An 11,161-nucleotide genomic window follows, 5' to 3' on the forward strand; every position below is an offset into this window, starting at 1 on the left:
TAACCATTTCCTGCGATTCACGAGCCGACCACCATCTACCATCCCCGCTGTATCAACTACGGCTACAGCTGCTTCCCGTACCGCCGTCTTCGCAGTGTATCGAACCAACAAAGGCGCCAACTGATGGAAAATCGTTGACAATGCCAGCTGGCGTGATAAGCCATTCATTACGATTATTACGGTAGGCGATGGTTGAAGTGATGGGTTGGGTTGTGAGAGACTTGCGGGAGAATGTATAGCGGCAATAGGTTGGACGACTCATGGCCGACTCGTGCCGCAATGCCGAGCTGGCAAATAAAAAATATTGCTGATAGGAGTAAAAATTTTCATACTCATTTATTTTTATTTACTGCGCGCAATTTGCACATAAAAGCTGAGCAAAAAGACGCACCATGTTGTGCCGTGCGAAAGGGTTCTCCAAATCTCTGACTTTGACACAAGTGAAAATATCGAAAAATTATGCGTGGCTATAAAACCAGGGCACGGCGATGCCGTTGCCGTTGCCGTTGCCGTTGCCATTTACGTTGTCGATGACGGCGATGGCGTCAATGTCGATGGCATTGTCAATATTTAAGTTTTGACATTGTTATGACGAAGCAGCAACAGCAACAACAACAACAACAACAACAGCAGGAATAATAACGGCGGTGCTTGCCGCTTATAGGTGTTGGTTGGAGAGGGAGGGGAAGGCGGGAGGCGCACACATGTGGGGTTAATTTATGGTGTTCATGTATGCAAATGTTGTCATAAATGTCGACAATTTTTGGGAGTTTTGCTTAAGAATTATGAGCGTATGGACACAAACTGTGTGTGTGTGTGTGTGTGCGTGGGTGCGTGTGTATTAGTGTTGGGTCCCTTGAATGCTTAACTCCATCATTAAGCAAAACAAACCGTCTTTAATTGAGGATCTCAACACTCAAGTAGCTTGGCTGGCCACAAATTGCTGGCAGGCGGGCAAAGAGAGAAACCCACCATTGAATTTGGCCTGGTTAAAAGTGAATGAGCGGCATTCAAAATTTCATTGGATTTCAAAAAGGACCCAGCATAATGGAAAATCGCAAAGTCCCAGTCAAATGCCAGACGACCAATGCGACCATTTACGTCATTTGTCTCTGTTCAAGCTGAGTTGATTGGCGAAAGAGCAGAAGGGAGGCGGGTGATGGGGGAGTGGAGCGAATGAAAGTGAAGTAAACGTGCATTTTCTGCTGTCATTTGCGATTCTCAGCATGTTTTGCCAATTAGGCGCCACTTGACTTTGCGACTTTGCAACAATCGAGGACACTTTTCGCGAATTTGCAATAAAATAACAGTTTAACACTTTTGAGGGCCGAACTCGAACTGGTGCCAAAGCGTAGTTGAGAAAGGAAGTAAAATTGATTTACTGAAAATCAACAGATGAAGAAAAGCTTTAAATATTATATACCAAAATTCAGAAAATCTGTGATAATAACGACAATTGAATTTGCATTATTTTTTTTGCATTATTTACAACTGCTGAAGTAAAAGAAATTACTTTTTTTTATGGCGTTATATTTCAAATAAGCTCGACTATTTGCTGGCACATGGTAGTGGAGCATTTCTTTCCGCGAATTTTTTATTATTATTATTTTTTCATTTTACAATTTTTGTTTGCCAACTTTAATTTACTTTGCCCAACTCTCTGCGTGGCCGCAGACGAGGTGAAATGTGAGAGCGAGAACTCATAAATTTCAAATCTGTTTCATATTCCATTGGCCTTTCTTGCTTGTGTTTTTATTGATGTTGTTCTTGTTACTGTTGTCGTAAGCTTGTTTATGTTGCTTGGCAAGTGAAAGTTAATACGCGTGCGAATTTTTCAGGCGCTTCTAGCACGTGGCCCCCCAAATCGGCTACCAGAGACGACAGCAAAAAATATGTTCAAAACTTTTGCAAATGAAAGACTCTTGATACAAGATGACATCAGCGCGTATTAAGCTGCATTCTTGGCTCACGTGTGTGTCTAAGTGTGTGTGTGTGTGTACGTGTGTGTGTCTGTGTGTATACATTTCTTGCTGCCAGTATCAGTGGTAAAGTTTCGAGTCAAGAGCGAGTACCGTGTGCGATTAGAATGAGCAAACAATAAAGTAAAAGAATACCTTCTACAAGGGTATTAAAAAAGAAATTTGCTACAATGAAAATTTAATGCCCTTCAACTGACCCTATGATGGCTGCAGAATGAACAGAATTTCATTTTTTTAATTTACTTTTTGAAACGTTGCAAACGTTGTTAAAAATTAAAATGCATCTAAATTCACTCAAGCCCGATCTCGTAGAGTGTTCGTTGGCAATGCGTTCCATATTCCATATCTAGATTTAAATGCTCTTTGTGTAGAGTACAATGCGTAACAGCTCCAAGGCTTTGGTGTCTTGTCTGCCTGCAACGGCTTAAGGCTATGTGTACGGAAACCCACCCCCAGTAGGGAGATGGAGGGGTGCGTAAGAATGTCTTCTTGTTATGGGCTGCAGCAGTTAAGAGAATGCAATAAAAACTTTTCAGACAGCCAACGGGTATGCAATGCAAATTCTATAAGCAATAAACGAGCGGCTTTAACTTCACGAATCTCTTGAGAGAATCTGCCAGAGGATATTAAAAAGCATGCACGCTAAGCCAGATGCCCGAAGCTAGATGCCAGTCGCTTATAGACCTGGACCCTTGCCAGGGGGAAAGCCAAACAATTGACTGACTGCGGTGCGCCAACAAATTCTGACACTAATCCGAGCTTAAAACTTTTCTTTATTTTAATCAAATCGTGGAAGCAGCAAATACACATACACACACACACACACACACGCACACCCCAAATGGCGGGAAGCCATTGGCGAAATATGCGACTGGCACGACACAGCTGCAAAAGTGCGAGTGGTAGACGAGGACAGGGGACTACAAATGAAGTTTAAGTTGTGATATCGTCGACGTTGTAGTCGTTGTTTGTTGTTTAAGCAACAACCGCAAATTGTATACGCAACGTGGGGCAATCGGCAGAACAATGCCACACTCAGACACACACACACACACACGCACACACAGCGGCAATAAAGAGGCAGAAAGCAGCCGGAAAGAATTGCTCAGTAATTTAATTTAAGCATGCGGATTGCTCGACTCGACTCGACTCGTCGCCCGTTCTGGCCTGGCCAAAATGGCAAGCATCAGTTAGTGAGTGGTGCGTGCGCCCATAAGCCCTAATGTCAATATTTGACTATGGTTCGCATTATACGCGCCAAAGCATGTGCTTCAAATGTACCTGGGAAGTGTGCGAGTGTGTGTTGTGTTGCGAGTTTGCCGCTTAGCGGACATTTAAAATATGTTTTCTTGACCCCATTAACCGTGTTGGCGCATATCTATAGCCGCATTCGCGGCGTGAGCGGAAATTAGTAAACGATTTAAGCGCATAAGGAAGGTGGCAGCGAGACAACTCGGCGTATGCGTGTTATTTGATTTTGTTGATTTTGCTGATTTTGTTGATTTTGTTGCCAGCATATATACATTTTCTTTAACAATTTCCGGTTATAAACAAATCAAGGATGTAATAACGCAGTTCAATGCGCGCACATTGAGAGCAAAAGGGATTTTTAGGCGAGCGGCAAGTGAAAGTTGCCACAATGTGATTGAAAGTAAATGCTACCGATTATGATCTTAAGAGCTGTCGCAGTCGGTAATGGCCAAGAAAACGCTTCACAGTGTATCCCATAATGCTAGGCAAAGCCCTACAGCAGAGACCATTAGTTGACTGTGTTTTTTTTGCGCTATGAAAAATGTAAAAAAAAATTCTATATTTTTGGAGAACGCAGAAAAAGGATACCCATACACACACACAAACACACATGGCTTGTAATATGAAGGCATGTAAAAGTACAGTAACAATAATAGCAAGGACAGACTTAAAGCAAAACCAGTCAAGTGTGTGTAATGTAACAAAGACCTAAACCTAAATTACAAACACACACACACACACACACACACTCGACTGCCACTCACACACACGTACGGGGGGAAAATAATGAGAAAATATCAAAAAGTGTGCCAGTCCACTTTTGATATTTTCTACTCAATCCCTCGGGCGGCTCAGCAGCTGAATGTCAACTTAAAGCTCTTGCAACTTGCCGCTGGCCAAGGAGACAAGGCCGCATGTGGCATGAGTGTCGCCTGCTTTCAACTTTGCTTCTTATGCCCTTGCACAGAGAGTTTCATAATTTTCTTGTGAAGCTGGTAATGTAATGTAATGTGAGCGTGGAAAGAGTCGTCTCTGAACCCACAAAGCATATCAATTCATGATTAGCTTCACTTGCCAAGTCCAATTTCGCCTGTTTCAATTCTAGTTTTTCAGTATTACTTTTACCTGAATGAAACTGGAAATATATTAGACTGTTAGCTGAATCTGTTCTGTATATATTTTTTAAGAGAAACTTTTTATCTATCCGAACCAAACTCACTGAATAATTATTTTATTTTGCTACTCACATTTTGACAAACAATCATTAACATCGGACTGCTGTATTATAGGAACAATCTGCCGGTTTTATTTTTAATGAAATTTCAGTGTTATCGGGTTGACGCCGGTCTGCAAGGGTATATAATCTTCGGTGTGTCGCAGATAGCCGTTCTTTCTGGCGCGTGGTGCGGGCCAAAACCGACGCTAATGAGCTACTTAGGCGATGACTTAAGTTATTATTGTGTGTATGCGTGTGTGTGTGTGTGTGTGTGTGTGTGTATAGGTGTATAGGGTGTGAGAGCGTTTACACATCGTGACATTACACATACGCAACGTTGCTTTGGCCACACTCTTTGTGGAAATTTTTTAAGTCGACCCATTCGAGCTTGGGCCGACGACAACTGCTGTTGCTGCTGTTGCTGCTGCTGCTGCCAGACATGTTGTCGTTGACAGTGCCACCAAAAGTGTCTCTTGTTTTCAACAACTTGAATTTGGGCCAAAAAGTTTAAAGAGCAGTAGTCCTTTTGCTGTTTGCTGTTCTTTCATTGTCCAAATCTATTCAGTTCTCTTTTGTTCATTGTGGTTTCTCTTGACCGCAAATATGCCCTATAAAGTTCGATTAATATTTCAATAAAAGTTTGTTTGTGTGAGTGTGTGTGTGTAAGTGTGCGTGTGTGTGTGTGTGTGTGTTGTGTCCCTTAACGGATTACAATAATCAGGGTACTTTTGTGCCTGCGGTGATTGCCACAAAGGGATGGCCCTCAAGTGATGAAGAGAAGCTGCTTAAATATTTGTTGCTTGTTTGCATTTTGTGCGCATAATGCACTAAATTATGTACTTAAAAGCAATTCTTTGTCCATTGAATTCCACAAATTGCCCCAACGGCCAAATTTCAATCATTAGCCAGCTGACGAACAATAGCAGCTGATTTACATGCCACTAGCGCCGCGGGATTCATTAGGCGGCTCCAACCCAAAAATAACACAGCAGCCACAACCGGGTCACAACCACATAAACGCACACACACACACACATATGCCACTGTGTGTGTGTGTGTTATAGACAGACAGATGCATAATTACCAACACCTCATTAGGCAAATGCCGCATAAAAGAAAGCAACTTTGCTTTAATCAGAGTTCGCCGACAGTTGAAACAGTTGAAAACTTTCAACAGTTGCTGCCACATAGGCTGCGTCCGTCACAATGTTTACATAACACACGCAAAATAAATAGACAAACACAAAAACATATATATACAAAGGCGCTTTCCATCCACATAGTTGAGCTGTTCGACGCTGTTTAGCTGGAGGCGGCGACCTGACAGTGAAAATCATCGGCCCAATTCTCTAAAATGTGATTTTATTAATTAAATGCGACAGGCAAGTGTCAAATCAGCGACAGGTCGTGTAGTACGCCCCCTTCCCTTCAACCACTCCTCCTCCACTCTCAGTGGTGCTTGTTCCCTGTGGCTTGTGCTGCGGTTCAATGTGCTGTGCGAATGTCAATGACGACGATGACGACGACGACGACAACGTACAACAATTTTAAACATGTCAACATGGTGTCATAATTAAAATGTTCAGCCAGGCCATGTCAGTGTGTATCAGTGTGCTCTTGCCGGTGTGTGTGTGGGTGTGGGTGTGTGTCTGTGTGTGCTTTTAGTTTCTGTCTGCCTGCCTGGCAGTGGGCGCTGTTCGATTCGCTTGCAAATTGGAGACTTAAATTCGCGACACCCACTCGGGAGCAAGCAAACGGCGCCTGGAGGCGTTGCCTCAGTAAACGCCAACGTTATTGTTTGGTTTTACGTTGGGCGGCATTTTTAATGATGGTCTGGTCTGGTCTGGTCTGCTCTGCTCTGGTCTGGGCGTAGAGGCCAGGGCTAGGAGACCATTTTTGCTGACAGGTCGGTCGCAACGGGTAGCTGGTTAACTGATTGGTTTTGCGGTCGCTTTCGAGCCGCATTTGGAAGCCATTTATTACGGGCTATAAGAGATATGCTACTAATTGCTCTTCTCTGTCAGGAGTAGGAGTTTTGGTCATTATGTTTGAAGTATTACGACAAGTTTAAATAGGTGAAAGTAACTCAATATGCTAAACTGCATCGATTTTCAAAATTAACCCAAATTTTGGTTATTCAAATTACTTTAATACTCTGCTTGCAGTTGTGGAAAGGAGTATTTTGACTTTCTGAACTGTTCCTTTGTTTGCTTGACCGTTTTTCGATTTATATACTCTTTCGGTCTAAGATTTCTTTATATAAATTCAAACAAATTACTGTCAAATCTGTCTGATCAAGAATATATATATACTTTGGACGTTTCTTTCGATGTGCTGCAAATTCACTGCCAAATTCAAATACCATCTGCAATGGTATAAAAACCTGTCAACATCAAAAACCATATTCTATTTATACACATTAAAATATATTGAATATTTAAGAATTAAAAATATTATTCACACTCTTGATAATGAGGAAAAAACTCAACATTTTGTTGCAAAATGAAACTGTGTGTAAATTGCGTAAAAGAATAATTGATTCTGGTATTTTCGGATGTGGCCTCGAAATTGGAAGCGAAATATTGACCCAACAGAGGCATTCCTCTCATTTATCAAATTGCAGCAATATTTTGTATGAAGAAAAAAAACAATAAATAACTCGCAAAACAATTTAAAATTGATCTAATTGAGTATTATAAACATCAGCAAAAAAAGGCCGTCAACCCTTAAACAACATTTTAAACAACCATAAAAATGTTATTTTGGTGCTGGTCAAATTGGGAAGTATTTTTCTTGTTTTATTTTGGCGCTTTATTGCGCTTTATTGTAAAATAGTGCTGTTAGTATCCAGTTTATAGCCGTATTGGAAAAAAAAAAACATAAGAGAAACTGTGTTTGCCAAGAGACCAGGAGACACTGGCCAGCAGTTGGCTGCACGTTATCCTGGCCACTTAGTCTTGATTAATGCGTCGCATTTGGCGGACCATGGCGATGGCCATGCACCCGTAAATAACCCGCCATCCGCTGGCCGTTGACCGCCCGTTCACTCAGATGAGTTGGCTTTTATTGTCTCAAGGTTAATTTGAATGGCCAAAACTTACGTAAGCATGCCAATCTATTTTTTTTCTCTCTTTTTCTCCGCTTTGTTTTAAAATGTGGTATTTATTTATAGTGTTCTTTTCGCATTTGTTTTTTTCTTTCTTCTTCTATATTATTATTTAAAGCGTTGAACTGTCCGAATCGGCAAAAAATTAAAGAATTTTGTGTAGATGTTGCTGTTGATACAGGATATTTGCAGAATGTTCAGTATTTATTTATTGTGGAGTGCAATAAATATTTATGCTGTTTATCTTGACACTAAGACAGCTGCCTACATTTATATATATGTATGTATATATTTTTATTTTTTAAATTTGAATACATTTAAATTCTAAGCGCTTAATCACTTTCTGCGCCAAGTGAGCTTTGCGTTTGAATTTCATACTTTCATTTTGGGAAACTGCGCAGTGCATTTCGCCAGCCGGAGGAGCAGAGGAGCCTGTCAGTCAATCATTCATTGACACATTGATTGAATGCTACGGTCTGCAGCTGCTCAGTTGCCCAGCTGCCCTACACACGACCTGCCACATGTTTGAAGTATGCTTTCGAACTTGTACCAAAAATTTAAAGCATTTTCAAACTTGAGCAGCGACAACATGAGCTCGGCTAACTCACCCTGTGAGTTGTTGTTGCTGTCAAGGAATGTCTCTTGTGAATTTTCCAGCTAGCTTGTTACGAAAAGGGCGCAACACATTCATAATGTGGGCAACGAAAATGTAAATGTATGCAAAAGGCATTGGTGGACAGAGACAGGAACTGAGAGAAGGACCCGCATGGAAACACGCACCACATCTTGATGGGTTATTGCCCAGTTTTTGGAACCTGCCATTTGTTTCAGTGGGTGGCCACCAAATTAGAAACAGACACACACACACACATACACAACACTTAAGCTCATATGCATAAATATTTGTGGGCTTTAGACTTTGCCGCGTGACTCTGCGACGCGCCACAGCATTTTCGCACAGATCCTGTAATAATGCGCATTAAAATGGGCCGACAATTGTGCTGGCACATATAGAGAAGGTTGGGCATATGGGGGTTGATATTGAGTTGAAGACAAGAAATTTACATAGGGGCTGTTTGTGTGTGTGTGTGTGTTTGATTGCGTGGAACTTTATTGTTTGCATATAGGCAAATTGCGAAGTGGCATGTCGCAATTGGTGTCAATTTCGTTCACATATTTCGCGAAAACTGCTGGCAATTGCAGTCATTTGCATTGATGCACTCACCTCACACTTTGGCAACGGACCCTCGGGCATCTTCACCTTCCAGCCGAGGAGCGGTGGAATGCAGATGAGTGCCGACATTATCCACACGGCTGTGATCATGATAGCGGCACGGGCGGGTGTCCGCGACTTGAGATAGTCAACGGCCTTGGTGATGCTCCAGTATCGATCCAGCGAGATGAGGCACAGATTCATTATGGATGCGGTGCACAGCAGAACATCCATGGCCGAGTGTATGTCACACCACCAGCTGCCAAAGATCCAATAGCCCATCAGCTCGTTGGCCAGCGAGAAGGGCATGATGATCAGTCCCAGAAAGAAATCGGCAACGGCCAGCGAGGCAATGAACCAATTCTGTATGTTCTTCAGTGATTTCTCCGTCGCAATGGCAATGATCACCAGCATATTGCCGACAACAATGATGATCATCAGAATGGTCACAATTATCGAGGCGATCACAATGTGCGTCAGCGTATATCCGCTCGGATAGCGTCCATCCCAATGCAGCTCGGTGGCATTGCTGTTGCTGCCGTTGCCATTGTTGCCCAGCAGGCTGAGATTGGCCGTCGTCTGATTGTAATAGCTGCCCGCCAGTTGCAGGCTGCTGTTGTAGAAGCTACCATTCAGCAAATAGATCGTATCATTCACTGGCGCTGGCAGATCCAACAGATTTTGCAGCTGCACCTGCCCATCGACTGTGACCAGGGGCGGATTTAGGGTGTTCCCCGTGTTGAGCAGTGGTGTTATTGTTGTTGTTGCTGCCGTCGCATTGGCTGTGAACACCGCCAGGAAGTCATCGGTGCTGATGTTGCCCGTATTGATGATGCTCGCCTCCATTTTCGCATAGTCCATGTTGCTCTCTATTCCCCAACTTCTCTATCTGAATTTTGTGGTTATCTGTATCTGTATCTGTGTCTATATCTGTATCTGTATCTGTGTTTAGTTAGCGGCTGATTGGTCCCATGCTGGCGCACAGCTCGCCTCGTCTCTTGAATATATATTGTACATTTATGTATTGAACATTTAATTTGGGAATGGGGCCGGTGAATTTAGCATTCCTTTGTGAACTTTTCAAATTGATTTCTGTGTTCTCGTGTTCTTCTTACACCCAATTAAATCTAAATAATTTATCTAATGCCTAGCATAGTTTTGCGATTCGCAATAATTCGATTATGTTTTACCCGTTTTGCACCGAAACTTGTGTGTGTTTGCCAACGCGTTTTAAATCGCTAGAAAAACGCGAACGCGCGCGCGTCTCTTAATTAATTTGTATATAATTTGTTATATATTTTTATGTTGTTATTATTTCTTTGGTTTTGATTTATTTGGTTTGTACACGTAAACGTATGAAATACCGAAATAGAGAGGCAGATAGACAGACAGAGACAGATTGAGAGCGAGAGAGAGAGAGGGAGAGAGCGAGTAGGAGAATCACACACACAAATATTACACGAATACGATATAGAAAAAGACTGCCCGCTAATTAATATTGACTATATACAATTGGGAGGACTCATCGCCTGGGCGGCACACAAGATCCCCACGATCTAAATCTCGATCTCATCGATCTGCCCGATAACCGTGTTGCACACACAAGTCACATTGCGTCCGGCGTTTTTTTTTTGGCCGCTTGTTGTCAGGCTGCACTGTTATTGCTGCTCGCGCATCGCAATTCAACTCACTTTTGCACCTTTGATCAACAGTTTGAATTGAATATGTTTCTGTATGCAAATGTATCTCGCTTTGTTTGTTTATTTTGTTTATACTTAGAGCTGAACGCGCGCGCGTCTCACGAAATTCACTCAATCGGCCAACAGCTTTGTTTTTCTTCTTCTTTTTTTTTTGGTACTTTGGATATTGTTGCGGATGTGATGTGCTTGTTGTGGTTTTTTTTTGGTTTTTTTGTTTTTTGTTGTGTTGGCTAGTGGGCCAGCTGACGCGCCCGCGACACGTTCGCACCGCTGGAAATGCACATCTTAACTGAATGGGCCCCAAACACTTGCTACCAAAGTTTGTCTTCCACACAGCACGCAGCCTCTGTGTCCCGTTGTGTTGCTTCGGCTTCGCATCGTCGGCGTCGCATTCGTTGTTATCGTCGATTATGCGCTCTTCGGCATGTTCCAATTTAAGGGAAATTTACTCATATTGTGGGAAATTCTCTCTTTAGTTCGCTTTAAGTGAGTTTGTTTTGGTTGCGTGTCTGTGTGTGTGTGTGTGTGTGTGTGTGTGTGTGTGTGTGTTTGTCCCATTGCCCTAAACCTAAACCAAAAAACCCAAGCTGAATCCATTTGTTGCAGCGCTTTTCACGTTTTACACTTGGCTGTTGCAACCCTACTCTGTGTGTGTGTATGTGTGTGTTACTTACAAATGTTGGCCATTCCAACGAT

At 42.4% G+C, this 11,161-nt stretch overlaps 1 protein-coding gene across 2 annotated transcripts in view; it reads right to left on the bottom strand.

Moving 5' to 3' along the window:
* Positions 1–10,002, bottom strand: part of LOC6568411 (alpha-2 adrenergic receptor) — a 45,302-nt gene extending 35,300 nt beyond the window's left edge. For both annotated transcript variants that reach the window (XM_032740753.1, XM_001994688.2), the window contains exon 1: positions 8,778–10,002. In XM_032740753.1, coding sequence (XP_032596644.1) covers positions 8,778–9,626 — 849 coding nt within the window. In that variant the 5' untranslated portion in view covers positions 9,627–10,002. The remainder of the gene's footprint in view (positions 1–8,777) is intronic.
* Positions 10,003–11,161: the final 1,159 nt, after the last annotated feature.

The sequence above is a fragment of the Drosophila grimshawi genome, unplaced genomic scaffold (assembly GCF_018153295.1).
Source record: "Drosophila grimshawi isolate 15287-2541.00 unplaced genomic scaffold, ASM1815329v1 contig_311, whole genome shotgun sequence".
Lineage (NCBI taxonomy): Eukaryota > Metazoa > Arthropoda > Insecta > Diptera > Drosophilidae > Drosophila > Drosophila grimshawi.